This window comes from Anas platyrhynchos, chromosome 1 (assembly GCF_047663525.1).
Source record: "Anas platyrhynchos isolate ZD024472 breed Pekin duck chromosome 1, IASCAAS_PekinDuck_T2T, whole genome shotgun sequence".
In the NCBI taxonomy this organism is placed as follows: domain Eukaryota; kingdom Metazoa; phylum Chordata; class Aves; order Anseriformes; family Anatidae; genus Anas; species Anas platyrhynchos.
Genome location: NC_092587.1, coordinates 93,521,892 through 93,542,470, shown reverse-complemented (window position 1 = coordinate 93,542,470; position 20,579 = coordinate 93,521,892). Strand labels below are relative to the sequence as shown.

General features: G+C 40.9%; 1 protein-coding gene across 12 annotated transcripts in view; it reads right to left on the bottom strand.

The window, feature by feature from the left end:
* TMPRSS7 (transmembrane serine protease 7) overlaps positions 1–19,465 on the bottom strand; it is a 44,631-nt gene extending 25,166 nt beyond the window's left edge. For 6 of the 12 annotated variants that reach the window (XR_005268252.2, XM_038184456.2, XM_038184491.2 and 3 more), the window contains exons 1-4: positions 19,346–19,465; positions 5,281–5,363; positions 1,706–1,898; positions 819–949 (exon numbers count right to left, since the gene is read on the bottom strand). Coding sequence is in view for 10 of the 12 variants with exons in the window: in XM_038184456.2 (XP_038040384.1) it covers positions 819–949; positions 1,706–1,898; positions 5,281–5,331 (375 nt within the window). In the remaining 2 variants the exon portion in view is untranslated. Of the gene's footprint in view, positions 1–818; positions 950–1,705; positions 1,899–5,280; positions 5,364–5,850; positions 5,954–6,299; positions 6,364–18,982; positions 19,129–19,345 lie in introns of those variants that run through there. The other 6 variants (XM_038184523.2, XM_038184472.2, XM_038184478.2 and 3 more) reach the window with 6 other exon arrangements.
* Between the last annotated feature and the right edge of the window lie 1,114 nt (positions 19,466–20,579).

Genomic DNA, 20,579 nt, shown 5'->3' with positions numbered 1-20,579 from the left:
GGCAGTTCACATGTTCTTGTCTGTCACCTCTCTCTGCAGGGTGTGAAGATGGCAGGATGCTCTGGGACAAGAACAAGACAAATGGCCCACAGCAGGTTGAAGCTGCTCTCTGGTAAATTGGGAGGGACAATACCTGCACTGGCCTGAAAGCACTACGGGTCATCAAGAAATCTTCCCTCTGATCAAAGAGCTTGCAAGCAGGAGCATGAGTTCATGCTATAAGATGACCAAAACTTGGTAATTGTTCAAGAATCTCTGGTTGCATTGAGACAGCCACCTCTGCCTGCTGTAGAGCAGCTGTAACTGCCTACGACTGAGTGCTGTTTCTGCTGTGACTGGTGCAAGGTGTTTGGGAGGAATAATGTTCTTTGGAATAACTGGCATCAGAAGGAAACTAAGTGTAAAAGCATATGAGAGCTGTAGTGTAATTATAGATGCTCTAAGGCAGAAGACTGGCAGCAGATACCACTTTGAATGCAAAAGATTTCATCAATGTCTCAGAAGTGGCAATTTTGAAGGTTTTTTGTAGAGCTCTATTCATAGACTGGTTTGTGGGGAATAATGTGTAAAATTTTAGTCAATGTGTATGTCGAACAGACCTTTCCAAAATTTAGTTTGTGGTTAACAAGCTAAAAGCACCCAGTTCCTTCCTGCCTTCAGCTAGCCACATCTGCACTGTCTTCTGAAAGGGCATAAGGAGGAAAATAAGAACTGCAGAATGCCACAGCAGACTTGATGGCACCTGAGATTTGCAATTATTGATCACAGCTCTGGTCTTTTTGCTACTTTTTGTTAACCAAGCAGCCCACTCATCTTACCACATGTTGTACGTTCTGCGCCACAGAGAGAAATTCTTTCGATTCCTTCTGCCTATATTCTGGGAGAAATTCTATGTTGGCAACACGAAATAGCCCAACAAAGTACAACACATCTTTGCTTTCTGCCTGAACTGCAAGAAACAAAGGACAGACCCCAATTATTGTCAAGTAACAACGAAACTTTTTCTGATCAAATTTTAAACCAAATTAATCTATTCAACCTTAAAGTGGAAAAGACTACCAAATCAACCTTATATATTCAAAGACATTTTTTTCTAGATGAGTACCACAATATGAAGGTCCATCAAGCACCTGCTTCCTACACACAACCTAAGATACCATAGTACAAACCAACTGTAGCAGAAGTCACGTCAGCATCCAAGTTCAAGAATATCCCTAAGGAATCTTAGGCAGCACTTCTTTAAAACAAAACAAACAAACAAAAAAACAATTACAGATAAAGTATTTGCCTTCCATATTTTACTGCCTTTTTAGCCTTTTAAAATATATTCTGCCTAAGGCACAGATATCTTACCCAGCCTCTAGCAGGCCAAGTGCAGTGGAGGTCAGAATCTTTGTGGAATCAAGTTAGGGGAATTGTCTACACAATTAACTAGTGCACATACACAAAAGCTTTGCCTAAGTCTTGGGGTGGGAGGGGTGTGTGGGGGCTGGAAATCATGCTTCCTAAAACAGCAGTTGTGCCTACTGCTATAATTCCTTGTTCATTGAACCCTGTGAAGTGTAACAAAGGTATTCCAGGTTTTATGCTTATCTTAGAAGGAGCCTTCAGAACAAGTGAGATCCTACAAGCAACTGGTATATAAAATAAAAGTGCTACTGGGAATAGTGATATTTGAAATCAGTGTGAGCTTTCAGCAACTCACCAATGAAGAGCCAAAGTAAAGTCCAGGTTACAACTCCTAAAATAAATAGAATGAGGGTAAAAATAATTATTTTGTTTTGAAAATTCCACAGCAACTTCTCTTTTTTCTTCAATTTGCCATGTTTTTTCCTTGCCAGAATCCTCTTTGCCAACTTGTCTTCTGCAGATACCACTTGGACTGAAATGTTGGCTACCTGAAACAAGGTGGAAGACAACAAACTAATGTGGAACATTGCAAACAGCAGCTGACCGACCAACAGCTAGAACAGAATCCCACACACATTTTTCTGTTACTCACATACAAAACTATTATTAATGCAGTAGCAGTTTAAAACTGCAGAGAAGTAAGGTCCAGACACTTGCAGATACAAAGCAGTCCAACCCAATGGCATACAGAAGTAAAAACACAGCATACCCTAGGATAACAGCTCACCATGCAACAGCCATCTAACATTAACCATCTGAACAAATACATATATCCTTGGGCATCTTTCATTAACATAAATTAGCCCTATTTTGTCTAAAGGACAGGTAGCCTTGAAATACCTTGCACTGGCTGCAGCTGAGATGTATATACACACACAAGTACTGCAGAACAGCAGCTTTTCACTGGTGGCTTGCTAACACGACCTAGCAAGCCTTCTCACTACCCAAACATTTGCTGTTTTGATGCAAGTTTTGCATACAGGCAGACTTATGTCCAGTCAGTCATTCCTCCATTTGTGTGAAGCTGGAGGAAGGTGGTATTACAGTATTCAAGTAATCAATCCTTTTCCATATACACTAACTTTTCCTTTACATGCTAAGTAACTAGGAAACACGTGTACGCACACTATTCATATGTCCTCCCAGCCCATGGTCAAAACATGACTGCTGTTCCAGAAATAAAACCACTTCCTTCTCTGGCCAGCTTAAATCATTTCAATGACATTTTCAAGATGGATCTCACCTGTGGCTGGGACCTACTCAGAGCTACGTCATCTCCCATGAACACAAACCAGAAGTCTATGACACAGTCTGGTGATCGCCAGTGCATTATTTGTTCAAGGTGCAGGTGGACTCACTCTACTGAGGGACAGACTCCTGCCCCATCATCCCTCCATTTCAGTGCTCAAACACATGGAAGAGCTCACAACCACACGAGAACAGATGCACATATGACAGCACATGCCTCATCTAGGGCAGACCTGGCTGTTCTTTGAGCTGAGTAGTCCTCCTTAGCATCTACAGAGCTACAAGGTGTAGACATTGAGGAGAGTGACTGCAACAAGTTCTCAGGCTGTTTGACAGCATCTTGTCTTCAAAGTCTCTCAGAAGGTACATAGCAAGAACCTGTGGCCTACTGTAGAATGAAAGATATGAGCACAAAACTCATTCTTCATCCCTATTTTTCACTGGAGGAAGGAGAACATTATCAAAGTCAGGAAGCACCTAGCTAAGAATTGCACTCCAAATTACCGATGTGGGATGCTACATTCATTCAGCGACTATAAAAACTAAACACATGCCTTTGGAGCTTAACACCAAGGAAATGCCAGGCATAAATACTAGCCATTTGCCAAAGCATTGCCATGAAATCAACTGAAATAAGTTGTTTCCTTCTTCCAAGTGGTATTAGAGCCACTTGTGAAGTATTATGTCTGCTTTTGAGCCCATCAGTACAACAGATACATTGATAAACTGGAGCGATTCCAGGGAACAACCACTGAGAAGTGAGGGGCTAAGGCATGTATTGCACAGTGAGAAGCTGAGTGCTCCAGGGATATTTAGCTGTAGATGAGAAGGCAAAAATCAATGCAAGTAAAGCTAGTCATAGATTTCCCTGCTTACTGTGGCTAACAGAAAACACAAAAACACTATTTTCTCTGTGATACACAGTGAAGAGAGCCACAACAGTCACGTGTGGCAGCAAGGGAAATTCCTTCTGGACACATGGAAAATAAAAGTATTTCACCATGAGGGCCAGGCACCTGGGCTATACCAGCGAGGTCAGGGAATCTGCATCCCTACATATACACAAAACTCAGTGGGACAAGGCCCCAAAAGATCTGGCCTGACCTCATGTTAGCTCTGTTTGGAACAGAAGCATTCAGTAGATCCCCTTCAGAAGCTTCCACGAGCCTAACTTTTCCTATGATTCCGTAATATTATGCCTTAGTAATGCTGTTGGTAAGAGAGCTCTGTACATCCTCACAGAGAGAAAGAACATAAGCTCCATCATTACAAAGATCCTCCTGCAAGGCCTATAGTCAAAAATAACAGCAACCTTTCATTTCAGTGTTTAGAGTGTACAAAGGTGAGTTGAACAATGAATAAATTGAATATGAGTAATGAGACCCGGTAGAATGCTTCACAATTTCCTCAAGCTAAATGGGAAAATACACAACTGAAAGATTCCTGACTCATACCTTCTGTCTAGGTAACTAGACAAAGTAACTACCAGCACTTATTTTTCCATAAGTGCTCTCAAAAAGGAGTAAGTTTGCCTGTCTTCCAAATGTATTTGTTTTTTAACCTCAAGTACAATTCTGTGTAAAGATCAAAACCAAACTGCCTGTTTGTTTAAAGCTATGATCTGTCCTGTTAAGTTCCTCTATAGTCTCAGGTGTTCATTAGGACATCTTGAGACAGCTTGATGAGCTCTCAGCTCTGACACCTGAACTTAGGGCTGCTTTATGGATCAGTGGGGACACTTGCTGCTTTTATCAAGACTCACACAAGAATAACATATTTAAGTTGTTCTATGTCATTCTCATTGATGTCTGTAGAGCTAACCAGACAGATTTATTCTTAAAAATTAGGTACATAGATCTCTGTCAAGGATCAATAAAGACTGCTCAGGATTGACACCATTGGAATATAAATGTATGCTGGGAACAGTTAATGTCTTCATTTCATCTACTCCAACTGTAATCTTTTTTAAAAAATGCACTTCATGTATCAAAGCTTGCAAGGCAGACTTCTGTTACATGGGATTCAGAGCAATACTGAATGTTGTGCTCCACATTATAAATATTTCCGTAAGTTAAATAGCGTAAAATAAACACTTTGTATTAAGGAAAATAGCAAAGTTATGCTGTTCCCTTCACTGAATAAAAATCACAATTTTTTTTTTTTTTTTATTTCCTATATTCTAGAAGTGGTTTCCAGCTAAAATTCCGGTTTGACTATCACTATATACTGAATTATTTAATCACTTTGTTGTCATGGGTTAACAGTCATGCAGTAATCATCTTCTGTATCTTTTCAGGGATAAACAAGCACTTCACCTACTCTACTGTTGATTTTCTTGCCTAGAAATCGATTTCTTTTTGGAAAAACATGCTGCCATGACACCAACATTAGCCTTTCATATTGTCACTCTAGCAATCCCATTATTTCAGCCTGAAAATACATGTTATTAGAAATCTGATGATACACTAACAAGCATTGACATTTTCAGATTGAGCTGTAAAATATAAAGGTATAACAAATCCAACCAGAATGTCAAAGTTAATACTTGATAATTAGATCATAGCAGATCTAATAGTGTGAAGAAGTGTATGAAATCAAGAATGCTTAAGCCAGCCTACTTACACTTAGTTCATCTTCAGGTTTAGCTGCTGGGTGATCATTTTTTTCATCCATTCTAGAAGAATTAATTTGATTGCTTGTCCCAGCTAAAAAAAAATAAAAGTAAAAAAAAAATATTAGAAGCCTTGCACTTTTCCCCTAGGCACTGCTCTTGCTTCTGAAGCTGAAGACAGCTAACAGCAAAGACCAGGACCAAAAGAGGCATCAATTTACTTTAATGAGTTTCCAATTGTAATCTCATCTGCCCTGTTGCTCATTTGTGAATATTAGAAGATGCTATCAAGTAACTTTAGACATCAAAGTCAGTCTGAATAGAATAGGCTTTTCATAGTCTTTTCTTTTAAGCTGAAATAGACTCCAGCTTGTTAACACATCAAATCACAGTGCTAAAATCTATGCATCATTAAAATCTAATCAAATTAGTTGCCATGAACAAGAAAAAAGTAGCAAGTAAAAGAAATTAGAGCAAAATTATGCAGCCATAAAAAAGGAAAATAAATGTAAGCATCTTGAGCAAGAGTGCTGCAAGTAGCAAATGACCATTTCAAACAAAAATAGCATTTTGACTCTTACAGGATGTTGTGAGGTGCCTTTTGAGAACTCAAATTTGCTTATTGCAACCTAGAAATAAGCTTCTCCAGACCACATATTTTGAGTTGTTAAAATACAACAGTCGTCCAACTGAGACTCCTTTCTGCAACCAAAGGCAGGAAGTAACTTGTACCATAACAGTCCCATCCTACTTTCTTGGGTAATTAAATATTTATAGACAATGTAAAACAGTACTTTCCTGAATGGATGCTAACTATAGAGCTGTCTTTACTTTCAAGTGATTAACAATTTCAGTTCCTTCCTTGGGACAAGTTCAAAAGTGGCACTGGCAACAGGCCAAGTTTTTATTATTAAAAATGTGCACATTCTGAGTTTATCTTCAAAGATATCAAACCTAGACTAAAAACCTTAAGAAATTTAGCAACATAATAATGCAGAAGTATAGAATAGAAAAGATGCTTGGAACTCACCTGTTACAGGTCTGGCTGCAAGACCTACGCTCCATAGGCAAAACAAGCAATTTTTTTTTTTTTTTTTTTTTTTTACTATAGGGCAAAGAAATCCCAGAGTTACATAATGTACTTGTAAACTAAGATACATCTTGTCTGCATGTCCGTCTTTGGCTAATGCCCTGAAGCACAACATTTATGCCCTCAGTCATTTTTTATTATTTCTGCTAGAACTGCAAATTGTTTTATCCATATCATATGATACCATGAACTCTGGGCCTTTTTAACTCTTTAGTACTTTAAAAGAGGAAAAAAATACCAGTACTCACTCCTACATTACTACAATTCATCTCCCAGTTAAAAGTAAAACAACAACAACAAGAAAAAAAAAGCACACCCTTTTGCCAGAACTAAAATAGAAGAACAGAACGTAGTTACAGAGAGTAGTGGCATCACCTTGAAGGATTCTCTTCTCCAGGGTGGACAACCCAAGTGCTTCTCAGCCTCTCTTGGCAGGGCATGCCTTCCTCTTACCAGCTCTGTTGCCCTCTGGAGGCATCCAAGGACCTTAACATCCCTTTTATATTTTGGAGACCATAACAGCACACAGCATTCAAGGTGCAACTGCAACACCCTACATACAGTGTATCTACACACTACATACAGTGTATCATCTATTTTGGCCATCTGACTACTTTTCATGAATCCTAAAGTGTGGTTTGCCCTCTTGGCTGCCAGGGTACACTGCTGGCTCATGTTAAGCCTTCTGCTGACCAGCACCCCCAGATGCCTTTCTGCGGAGCTGCTCTCCAGCCACTCACCTCCCAGTATATCCATATGTCCAGCATTATTCTGTCCCAAACACAGAATCGGGTATTTTCCTTCACTGAACTTCACCCTGCTAATGATTGTACAATGCTCCAATCTATCTAGATCTCTCTGCGAGTCCTCTCCTCCCCCCAAGGGTGTGAACAGCACCTCCCAGTTCAGTATCACCAGCAAACTTCCTGAGGATGCACTCCGTTCATGCATCCAGACCACTGATAAAAAACATTTAACATAACCAGCCCTAAAACTGAGCCCTGAGGAACACTGCTAGTGACAACTGCATGCAGGCCCATTTACTGCAACCCTTTGAGGTCCACCATGAAGCCAGTTCATCACCCAGCATAGTGTGAACCTGTTTATCTCACAGCTGAAAAATGTATCCAGAAAGATGCTATGAAGGATGGTATTAACATCCCTACTGAAATCCAGAAATATTACACACACTGCCTTCTCTTCATCTATCTTATAATAGAAGGAGAACAAATTACTAAGGCAGGAGTTACCCTTCATGAGCCTGTGTTGACTATGCCTGATAATAGCTTTGTTCTTTAAATACCTTCCAACATCTTCCAGGACAATCTTCTCCACAACTTTTCCAGGGACTGAGGTTAGACTAATAGGCCTGTAGTTTCCTGGGTCTCCTCTCACGCCTTGTTTGTGGACAGATATAACATTGACTAGATTCTGGTCAGCAGGGACCTCCCCAGACTACCATGATATTCAGTAAATTGCTGAGAGGGGTCCAGCTATAACATCTGATATAATTCCTTCAGCACTTGCTGGTGAACTCCATCAGGTCCCACGGACTTACAAATGTTGAGTTGATAGAAGTGATCCCTTACAATTTCAGTAACCACACAGAGGAAGTCACTGCTCCCCAGCAGTCCTACAGTTCTGAAGTCCTGGTAGCCCAAGATCTGTCATTACTGTTAAATACAAAAACAAAAGAGGCATTAAATGCCTCTGTCTTTTCCTTCTCCCCTGATCAGCCCAATGTTTTCATTTGACATCTTGCTGTTGGCGTACTTGAAAAAGCCTTTTTTATTGTCTGACACCACAGCGTTCAGCGTCAATGCAAGTCAGGCTTTGGCTTTTCTCCAGGCAGATGCAGACTACAGCTCTGTATTCTCCCCACGAAGCAAGGCCTTGCTTCCAGAGGTCATATATACTCTTGTTCAGCCCTAGTTTCAGGCAGAGTTCCCGTTCAATCAGGCTCGTCTTCCGCCCTGCTTGCCTAACTTGCAGCACAGCAGGGTTGCCTGCTCTTGGGCTTTTAACAGGTGGCTCTTGAGAATAAACTGGCTCTTATGGACCCCTAAACACACTAGAGCAGATCCCAGGGGGTGCTGCTAACTAGCTCCCCAAGAAGCTTAAAATCTGTCTTAAAGGCCAGGGTGGCAATTCTGCTGACCTTTTTTCTTTCCTTACACCAAAAGTCGTGAACTCAGCTTATTCATGATCACTGTAGCTGAGACACTTGCTGTCACCTCTCTCACAAGGCTGTTCTTTAACAACAGATCCAGGAGGTCTCCTTCCCTTGTTGGCTCACTCCTGTACTTGTGACATGAAGTCATCTTCAACATGCTTTGGGAATTTCCCAGCCACAGCAGTATGATAATCCCAGTTTATGTCTAGGAATTTGAAGTCTCCCATAATGAAAAGGGCAACCAATGCCAGGATTTTCCCCAGTTGCCTACAGAATAGCTCATCTATGTCATTGTCTCTCCACAGTATGGAGAGGATTGAGGAGAACATCATCTGGGCTCGAGTCTTTTTGTTTTCTCCCCAGGGCCCTGAAATCTCTGTCATGAGACCAACACAAGGCATCAGGACTCAGAAGACCCCCTCAGACACCTCACAAGCCTCACACTCCTCTCAGCATACAGCAAATGCTGCTGCCACCACTGCCACTACTACAGGTGGCTACTGTGATGTCTGAGTGTTCTCCTAATGCTGAAAACCTTCCACTAAACTGAGCACAGGGAGTTACTACCATACAAACTATTTCAGAAACTGATCCACAGATTAATAGAGCATTGTACAGGGAAACCCTCTACCTTTGTCAGCATCAGTGTCTTCTGCATGATTATTCTGTAAGTTTTTACACTCTGGAGAAGCACAAATATCCTCTCCAGATTTCACTTTGCCTCATGTGAAGTAACTTCAAATATTTTTCCCTGAAAAAATATAAAAATAACTGTGATGTTGTTATTAAGTTAGCAATAAAAATTGATCAAAAGTTGTAGTGCTAAATGTATGCTTTAAATATGGCAAGAAAATTAGATGCTATTTTATCCAGATGACAAAGACAAGCTGAGGTAAAAGTTACTCCCCTTCCTTCAGTGAGGTAAATAACATCATAATACACCTTTCACATACCTAAGCTGTATCTGAGCCAACTCTATGAAATAAATGAAGCAGAAAATAGAATTTATCCCTAACCCCACCTAACTGAATGTTTGTATTGGGTGTAAGAGGCAGGTTGTTGGCTGTAGGGAGCTGCAGGGATGGTCTCTAAAAAAAAACAAACAAAAACACACAAGCACTGCACCATGCTGAATAAAGCCAGTGCCAGCTGGCTCCAACATAACCACATGGGACACAGCTGAGCCCATCAGCTAAACTGGTGGCACCAAGCCCATCAGCCAAGCCAGTGGCTCGGTGTGTAAATATGTTGGAAAACATATTTAAGAAAGGGCAAAAACAACTAATGAAGAGAAGACAAAGAAATGAAAGGAACAAGAAACAATTGAGGGAAAAACAAAGTCAGAAGAGGATAAAGAGATATTCCAGGGGCTGGAGCATATATCCATGACAAAACCCACAGAGGTGACTATGCAGATGGATTTTCCTGAAGGACTGTGGCCTGTGCAGAGCCTACATTGGAAAAGGAAGGAGTGGCAGAGGTAAACTAACCCCCCATCCCCACTGAACTACTCAGGGCTGTGGGGGAAGTAACAAGTAGGTATGTCAGGAGTGAAGATGAACCTAGGAAGGGGGTGAGGGGAAGGTGTTTCCAAGTTTGTTTTTGTTTCCCACTACCCAAATTCATAGCTGTGTTTCCAATTCTCAACAACTTAAATCACTCTTCCCCAAGTAGAATCTGTTTTGCCTGAAAACGATTTCATTGTCTTCATCTCAACCCACAAAGTTTCTCCTCTTTCCTATTCTTCCCGTTTCTCTCCACTTCCAGATGAGGAGGGGGGTGAGCAAGTGGCTGGGTAGTAATCCACCTGCAAGCCAAGACTAACCCAAATCATTGCTGTGTTGCATGGTATTTTCTTTCCCCTTCTCTCTTTTTAAAAAGCAAAAGCAGGGTTCCCTCCCCCAAGATAAGTGCATTCTATTTCCAAGTAACAGACGTTAGCAAATACAAGACAGAAAACACATGAGAAATAAAATTGTTTTATGAAACAGTATTGATGCTTTTTCAGTTTCATTAGCCATTAAATGCATGTTCCCTATATAAGAAATTCATAAGTTTTAACAAAAAGAATACATCTTATCACAACACAAATGATAGGTCTACTTTCAGGTTTCCTTGAGGGGCACCCCAAATTCCAGGTCAGTGTGAAAGGTTGAGACAATTACTCCATATCTGAGCTCTGTGGAGAAGTGTACTTTCACATAGTGAAAGTACAATTGGCTTTCACAATGGCTACCAGAAGCAGCCATTGGCTCTGAGCCATCACTGTGCGTGCATCAACTGGTTTTAAGCAGTTTTATTTCATCTCCTGCAAGTAACATGTATCAAAACATGCATGTTACCTCTTTCTGACCTGAGTCAACATGATATGTACATCAATTAGTTTCAGGACAATCTATTTTCTTGCCCTTGCCATGGCTTTCAGACCAGCTCCACCTTCTTCTTCCAACTACTACAAAAACCACTGTCACAAATCACAGACTTCTCCATTTATTGACATACTGACTGTGACACTTGGTTTTACTCACATCATTGTCTCTCAGGGCTGTGGCTTCCTCCTGAACATTTGTTTGACAGCCTAACTTTGTTTCCCCTCTCTCCAAGACCCTCACAAAGCCAGGGGAAGCCAGATCACCTTATCTGTGACACCTCCCTCCTACCCCCCTACCCCAACCCACTGGGTCTCAGATTAATGGAAAGGCTGCAGAAGATGTACACAACAGCCTCAAGCCACAGCTGAGCTGCTTACCTCTGTTACAAAGATAGCATGGAGAAAGACAAGATACCAGCAATTCAGCTTCCTGGAAAAAATAAAAAAGTTGTACTGCACAAACCTAGTGATAAGCTAGATGAGAGATAGAAACAGCTTACTTACTTCAGGCTGCCTAAAAGTTAGGCACATAAAACCAACCTTATTTTCCAGACTTAGACTATAATCAAAAATGAAAGAAAAGCATTCAAGACAGAAGATTAATCATAATGTCACCTTTGACTACAGATAGAAAAGAGGCTTTTTTTTTTTTTTTTTTAAAAGATTTGAACACTCTTCTACAAAATCCTCTTTATAAACAGAAATCTTTCCTTTCTGACCATGATCAGTTCAGAACCAATCTCTCTTCCTTCTTTAACTGATTGGATCCCAGATGCAACTTGCAAGTATCAGCCCACTAACTTATTAGGTTGTTCTAGAGAGCTACAAACCTCGGCATACCCACCCCCCGACACCAGGCATAAGAACTGGCAGAATTTGCCCTTATTTCAGGATCTCCCCTACTAACAAACACCACAAAAAACACAGAAGGAAGAAGAACCCATAGACAAAGCAGAATTAGTTCTACTAAAACTTGGTTTTGGTACCTACAAGAGTTCTCTTGTAGGTACTTGTAACAAGTTTTGTTTAATCAAAACCCATGCAAAACACAAGTATTAATATATTTGTAAAGATTAAAGAACAGTTTAAATGATTTATGGTAACGCTTGAGAAGGCAGTCATAAAGCTTCTTGAATCCATTTTCATCAGAGCTGACATGGACTAATACTGTAAAATTGCACATTTTGTCCTCTGAATAATTCCTTCAAATTACAGCCAAGATCACCTCCAAGAGAGAAAAAAAAAAAAAAAAACAGTTTGACTGTCCTTTTAAATAACTGAAGTTGAATCACAAATTCAGCTAGGCTTGAACCTAAAGAATATCTAATACCTATGCTTTCAATAAACATGTCCTGATAATAACTAGTATGGTATTTGTACTCTCCAAAGATCTGTACACACACAGGTGAATCATTCACATTTTGGATACGTCTTCCCTCAGAGGAGGGGGAAACATACACAGAATAGCTCTCTCTCAAATATTCCAGGAAGTTGTGAGCAAATTAAGCTTTTACAGAAGTACAGAAGTGGATGACAATCGCTTACTAGATATTAAGCAATTAATAGTCATCTAGTAACTTACATGTATGTTTTAGCATCATCTTTGAACCTCCTTCACTAAATGAAAACCATGCTGCTTACTTGTAACATTTTGGCCATCCAGACATGTACATTCAAATCATAATGCTCATAGATATTTTTGTTCTCCTTGAACTCTTCCTTAATTTCTAATTTTTACCAACACAAGACATAGCACTTATGCACTAGAGGCCTCTGATGTAACGAAAATAGTCTCCAACAGATAAAATCATCTTTGAAATCAGAGGCAATTGAACTCTTCAAAGATCCATACACAATACATAACTGCCATTGACAGAGCATATAATCGGAAAGGAAGCAGCTGACTGCCTTGCATATAGTCTTCCCTGAGCACTAATAGAGCTATTTTGCCTCGCCTGTGCAGACTGAGAACAGCTTAGTTATTTCTATCTCCATCAATTTCAATTAAAGCAAAAAGGCTAAGTGAGCATATCTTTCAGCCACAGCATCCATTTATCAGTCTGTGGCATTTTAAGAACTGACAAGCCGTGCTATCCTGTCAGTTAATGGTCTTGCACCACTCGCCTCTTCCTGTGGCCACCAACTAATTTTACTCTCTATTTCTCTTTCTCTTGTGTGAGATTAGACAGCTAAGTGTGGCAGGGAGCAAGACAAGGAACACTGATGCAGAACACATAAATCATTCTACTAGATATGTTGCCCCTCTAAAAAAAAAAAAAAATAAATAAAAAATAAAGCCACAGGATTTCTACAATACCGAGGTTAACCTGGTTCACCTAGAACTGAAGCCAATGATAGCACCCTCTACAGAAGTCAAGTTGTGCCAGCACTTCAGCCAAGCACAAGCAACATCTGTAGCTTCAAGGTCATGGTATGTGCTGATGTGCAAGCTCCTATCCATCCAAGTGCTCAATCCCACATTCTTGTATAGGCCAGGACTGAGGAGAATTTGACTGGTGAAGTCAAACTACCATCATCAAAACCTATGTGCCACACAGAAGGTAAGTACCACTCTTCCCAGACTTTTATAGGTAGCAGTCAGTTGTCTTAATGCATGCCCAGCTGCAAACAGGTCACCATTTAGTGTAAGAGAATGAAAGATGCATCGCTTACATATCTAGGACTGCAGCATCTCCCCCAGTGAGCACTAGGCCCAAAGCCTCCACCATGCTTCTGCCAGCCTAGTTACCCATTAACCACAAATCAAGTTCGCCATTAAATGGCAATATAACCTGCTGTGGTGCCTTTCCAAAGTTGCGTTTTCCTTGCAATTAGGCAGGGAATATCTTCAATGACCCAGAAGAAAAACACAGCATGGGAAGTTTAACTCCTCGTCTTCCTCTGTCTTTCAGAAATATGTCCAAGCCCCTTGCTTTCAGTCTTGGCCTTTCACCTTGTTTCTATTTCTCTGATTATATTACAAATAGAAGGATGGAACAAGATGAGAGGCAGGACTTTTTCTGACCTCATTTTTTCCCCACCTAAAAGACTTCAGCATGGTATTCAGGTTACCTACACCAGCTTTTCTCCCCACTCTATCTGGTCCCAGTGTCTTGTGACACTTATTATCCAGACAATTACAGCCTACAGCAAGCACTTGCTATTTTAAGCTGTTTGATTTTAAAGCAACTAACGCAAATTAACCTGCTATTAAACAGATTTTTTTCTTCCAAGTTTTAAACAAGCCATTTCATTCAGTTTCAACCCCCTCATTCCGGGATTATGGGGCAGCTCAACTTACCGCCCCCTAGAAGTGACATTGGGGTCACCGACACTGCTGATGTCATCCCTCATTCACCAGAGGTTTGGTAATTGTTGTTACTTATCCAAAAGACCTACTGAGGTTAAGTGTGTTTTTCAGTCCTTCAATTAACAGGGAGGGACACCACGAAGTTGGTCATCAATTTGGCTAGGAAAAGTTTAAGCAAAGATGGTTTTAGCATTTGATTTGTACCTAACCAAGAATTGCACTGACTCCAATTCACTAAATCACACATTCTAGGTTCAAGCTTGTTTTATCCCCAGAGATGCTCCTGACATTCTAGCTAAATCAGTGCAATCCCCCCACCCTTGACATCTTTGGGTACTTGTAGGCAACAGCTTTGAGCTGCAGGAGCAGTAATCTTCATTAAGGACTCTTAAACTCACCAGCTTGGCCAAGTGCAGCATGATAACAGGCAGAAATTAAGAGGATCTGGACTAATACAAATAAAAATGCAAGTGTAAATACCAAACTTGTTACTGTGATCCCTATAAACTGTATTTGTTTCTACTCTGTCCGCTTCTAGGTTCTAGGTTACAGAAAAGGCCATTGGTACATTGCTTACAGCAGAAGGGATTCAAAACATCAGATTTGGTCATGACCTACCTATGACAGTGTCCTTACGTACTCATGGCTGAATGACAAAGTTGCAAGAACTGAAGAGTTGTTTGCACAGGGGAGAGATACAGCCCTGTGGGCTCTGTTTGAGATGCCATCACATTCCTGACTAAAAACTGGTACCATGTTTTGAATTACAGCTCTGGGCTTTTTGTTTTGTTTTTAATCTTTTGTGCCTGCTGTGTGGAAGTTGCAAGTGAGAAGGCCTTGGGCCTCCATACAGCCTAAACTCAAGATAGCTGTGTGCCTTCCTCCAGCACTGTTGATTGATGGAGCTGTGTAACACAATATCTCAGCAATACTGCTTGAGACAGCTCTGTAGACAGAAGGTCTACCAGAAGTTAAAACACCATATTTCCTTTCCAGAAGCAATCCTTACTCCATATTCCACCTTTTTTCAGATGGACAGCCTGAGGTTCAGCCCTCTCAGTATTAGAGCTGATACATCGCAAAAGGTAAAGTGAAGCTACTGAAGACCATTAGGAAAACAAGTCTAATCAGCAGTTCGCCAAATTGAGGGAGCCACCTGAGATTTAAGGATCAGTACTTCAGGATCAAAAGGTTAAACACGAAACAGACATAAGTAATGTGTCTATGAGCACAGTGCCTAGCTGGTCACAAACTCCATTTGCCTGCTGTAGCAAAATTTCAGTGTTTTTTGCTGTCTGAAAAGCAAAGGTCCCCATGCTGAATCCTTTGTGTACTACAATATACAAACCCAACAAGACTCCGATGTTTCTGACTTGCTACCAAACAGATTTGAGCTTCCATGATTTGGCCTCCAGACACAGGGAGCATCCTATACACACTCCCAGGTTGACTAGTCATCTTCCTACTTTTTGTCTGTCCAAATTTGTAGGGTATTTATTTTAACAGGCAAGATGGATTCCTCATGGTGTTTTATGAAGTCAAAAGAAAGGGAGAAAACAAATATGATCATCTGAGACACTGAGAGCGCCATCCTCCTAACAGCTTTTACTGCCACGGCCACATAGCAACCCAAGTGAGGCAAGAAGTGCCCATGCTTTTACATGGACAGCCTGGACCCATCCTTGCATAGCTTGGGACCTGGCACAGCCTAAGGGCACCTTGTCTCTCAGTCTTGTCAGTAAGAAGTAACATGCAGGGCTGTCAGTGTTCCTCCTGCAGAACCATCACCAGGAGGCAGCTGTAAGGGCCCCACTACAGTCACACGCTTGTGCTGTAGTGATTGTTTTGTTGGTTTTATGTTCAAGAGACCGTATTTCTCAATTTGACCCAGACTGATCACATCTCAGGCTTCCCTTCATATCCACAAAAGCTCCATATCCATGTGTTTTAAGAAGAAATGATTTAGACTCCAGTTTCCCTGTGTTTCTTGGGGGAGGTTGGGGAAGCTATGTATAGCAATTCCTACATTTTTGGTTGGTTGGAAAAGTTTTTTTTTTTTTTTCCTTCAAAAATTCTTGATAATGCATTTATTTTCTCCTCCTGAAGATTTTAAATGACTGCCAGACACCACAGTGCATCTTAGAAGTGACTTGCATTTTTAAAGAATCCCAAAGGAGAAAACATGATTCATTCTGTAAAACACTAAGCAATAGCCACAACCTTTACCTCAAAGGACAAAGTGTAGTTACAAGCACCCAGCTCATAAGTAATATTCTACGGCGAGCTATTTTCGGAGTTCATTTTCCTCACCTCAAAGAGCAAAAGGGTTTCAGGGAAGAAAAAAACAAAACCCCACACTGTTCTTTTGGTGGTTCTGTTTTCCTTTTGATCGATAGATATTCATTCATGAGTAAATCTCAGAATGAAGAGGCTCTGATGGGCTTTTGCTGCTGTCCACTGTTTCTTCACATCAGTAGCTCCCACCAGACATGGGGACAGCTCATACAGTAGAGCAGCTTTGTCTGTGCAGAGGTGAGGCTCTGGAAAGAGCACATTCATTTTGCTGTGCATTCAGTCTTATTTTTAGACAGCCAAGTAAACAAACGAGTGCCAGTTCTCTTCAACCAAGGTACATTACCGGACTCTGCTATGAGCAGCTTCCCACTAATGCACACCAAGATCCGCCCTCCCTCATTGCCAGCCAAGATGAGAAAACCTTCACCCTCACTTGCTAAACATAGGTTTAAATGCACAATATTAACTGGAAATATACAAGTGTTGGCCAAAGGGGCAATCAAATTCAAGATCCTTGATGATTTGCAATGACAGAAGGAGTGCTATTGATGACGTTAAATCTGAATGTTTTATGTTTCCATCTGCAGAAGTCATTCATATCCTCCTCACAAAGGTGGGGATCCTCCTTTTTCATAAAAGGCATCTGGTTCTCCCTCCTAGCAATCCTCTCCACTCTAGCCTTATTTCCCCTGAAACATGTTTTCCTCTGTGCATCTTTCCCTGTGTTTCAAAGTCTCTTTCAAGTCTCCTCATTGGAAAGGTAAATTTAAATCCATCTGTTCTTCTAATTAATTTACTTTCTAACTTGATATTTTTGAGTGGTGTTTTTATTTTATTTTTTCCTTCCCAAAAAAGCCTCAATGCTTATAAAACAGGCATTTCAATAGCAGGTATGAAGTGTTTGCTTCTAGGTTTTTCTTTCCTGTCAGACCATTCTCCCCCTTGCCCTTTTCAAATCTAAAAGGAGTCTAGCAATCAAAATAACATCTTGGTTTTATTCGCCCATTAAGGGGTGTTGCATGCATCACCCCTCATACATGGGAGTCACAACCACTGTGGTTCAATTCTGTCCATGCTCTGCTGTCCACAGTGTTTCTCTCAGGGCTCACAGCTCACTTTGTCACTTCAAGCAAAGAAATCCAGCTGTTCCCATCCTCCATTTTCAGATTCTGAGACTCCAAAAATAGCACTGCAAGGAAAGGTTTTTAAGCTTAAAGCACGCTAATGGTTCTCAGATTGCTTTAACTGTGAATCTTAGAGTACAGATGAAGCTACCGATATCATTTTAAGGAAGTTGTCCTAAAATACAAGAACAAATCACTGCTTTTATTTTAAAGTTACTGTGAAGTAGTTAACATTTGCCAAAACTGTCCTCAAAACTAAAAACTGATTCTAGATGAACCCTAAGGTTTGTGATTCATCCCATCACAGCCAGTCAAAGAAAGCAGAAAACATTCAGAACTGAAAACTCCTTCCTCCGTACCTCCCAGTTTTCTAGAGGACAGTGTTTGCACTCTGTTGAAGGACACAAACATCATCATCCCTCCAATTAAGTGCTCCCTGGACCCATTTATCTCCTTGTAGTAATCCAATTTGGCTGGATGTACTTGACTCTGGTGGGAGTGCAATTCACAGAGCAACTGCAGAAGGCAGTTCTTGAGGGACTCATCATGTTACACAGAGGCAGACATTTTAAATACAGAACATTTTCTGCTAACGTGAGGTTCACATGTGCAGCCTGCTCCCGTGACACTACAGTCCTATGGCTTGCTTTTATTTCACAATTCCCACTTCATAAAAACCAAGCAACACAGAAATGGTTTAATCATTCATGGCTTCATTTTATAGTACACAGATGCTGCTAAATCTTATTGTCAACATTAGTGTTGTCGTTTTAGGAAAAAAAAAGAGTAGTATAAAAAGAAAAATAGCTACTTACTACAAATGCATTACTTTTTTTTTTTTTTCCCCCCTCTACTGACTTCTAACCAACTGGTAACGTGTGGGGGTATCCAGAAGACACAGAAAAATACTCCAACAGTCACCTTCATATATTACTTCTCTTTGTTTGCAGAAAGAGTATAGCAATAAGTTGACTTATTAATATAAAAAAAAAAAAAATCTCTCTTTTCATTGTACTTGGAACCTCACAAAACAGCTCAGACTATGGTAACAGGTCTGGGGGAACAATGAAAATAACTATGTATTTCACAGCCAGAAAATAATTTTTGTTTTATACAGAAAATAACTTTTGCTTTCAAGTAAGACCTCCAGAGCTACACAAATCACTTCCAAAACACACACTAGGATTTCAGTTGCAAGCAAAAACACTTCTTAGTTACATTAAAAAATCCCCCAAAATAGATCCCTTTGAAACAAATGATAGGGACCTAGACTGAACACATAAGAGCCTGAAAAATAATTCCTGTGACTTAGGAACCACAAATCTGTTCCTTAAAAATCACTCAGCTGACCTTGGTAGTAGCAGTCAGCACACCCTGGTGAGAGCCTTGGCCCAGAGACCAGCTGTCCTCTCCCACCAGCAGCTCCCCCAAGGACCAGGCAAACTCAGGAGACAGATGCCTGCACACAGCCTCACTCCTACTTGCTCCATTTTCAGCAGCAGCCATGCTGCTGCTGGTTAATAGCTATTCCATCAACATCCAGCAATAAAATGCACTTAATAACAAACAGTCAAGGAAGATTAACAGCTGCTTTGCTGCATTCCCAGCAGCTCCTGCTCATGCTCTGCCATGCAAGGAAAACTGTCTTTACACTATAGGAAAAAGAAATATACTTCAGGAGATGCACAAGAGCCTAAATGTCCCTTACCTTACCTTATCTTATCTTTCTTAAGCTGAGTCCTAAACCTTTCACTGCATTTTCTTCTTATGACCTAGCAAGCAACTCTACTGAACTACAGATTTTTTTAAACTCTGACTTTTCACCAGCAAAACCTTCTCCAGCTGCTACCAATGTGGGGGCCCAGCTGTATCCAATCTTCCCAAATACTCATCTGAGGCAGGTGGGAATACAAGAAATGCTGCTTTGATTTAACACTACCACCACAATGGTAGCATACTGTTTGATTTATCTGTTCTGTTGTGGCAGTTCAGGGGAAAAGGTCTCTCCAGAGGTTATCAGGAAATGACACTCACTCCTAGCACACAGGCATCCTTTGACATCCCTCTTATGCCTTCCAAGGCTCTACCTGAAATACTGATTTTCTATTTGTCTCAAAACAGAGGCTGAACTAGCATCCAAGCACTTTAATGCCAGACCTGTGTGGATGTGACATTTCCCCAAAAGATGGAGAAGTGTTCTTGTCCCCTTACACCAAGAGCTGAACCCACAAAGACTGGTCAGATGCTCAGCAACCCTTTGGTGTTAAGGCACATCCATGGGGTGAGGCTCATGAGCGTCTTTAAGAACTGATCACATCTACGGGGATATGTGTCGGAAGGACGGAAGGAACTGGAAGTGGCAGAGCTACCTTTTATCTATGTTATGTGTGGGAGCTAATACAAAGATACTCGGCACGAAATGTTGACTCATAATAGCGCTAATGCAAAACCTGCTCCTATCAACACTTACTGCACATGTTTTTCCTTCTCTCTTTCCGTGCCTTCATAAAAAAAAAAAAAAAAAAAAAAAAAAAAAAAAAAAGAGAGAGAGAGAGAGAGAAACAAAATATTTAGATGATTGTGCAAACACAAAAGCTCTCATGCACCTACCATCTTTATTGACAAGACAACAACACATACCCTTTATTAAAATTGGGTTTGGAGATGCCCAGTTTTCCGTTTCTGACAGGCTGTATCGAGGTACCTGGCCATGCCTGCACCCCTCGTCCAGTGCTGCCTCCTCGGGCCAGGGCAGAGCAGGGCCCTCACCTACGATGCTGAGCATCGCTCCTGAGCCTGGGCATGTGCTTTGGCCCCGCCACCTGGGCTGCAGGGCACCAACCCACTGGGGCACGGGATTTAGTCATGCCGAATAACCGAGTAACGTTTCTAGCAAAGTGAGCCATTTCATACAAATTTCATTAGGGAGAAAGGTCACCACTCTAAT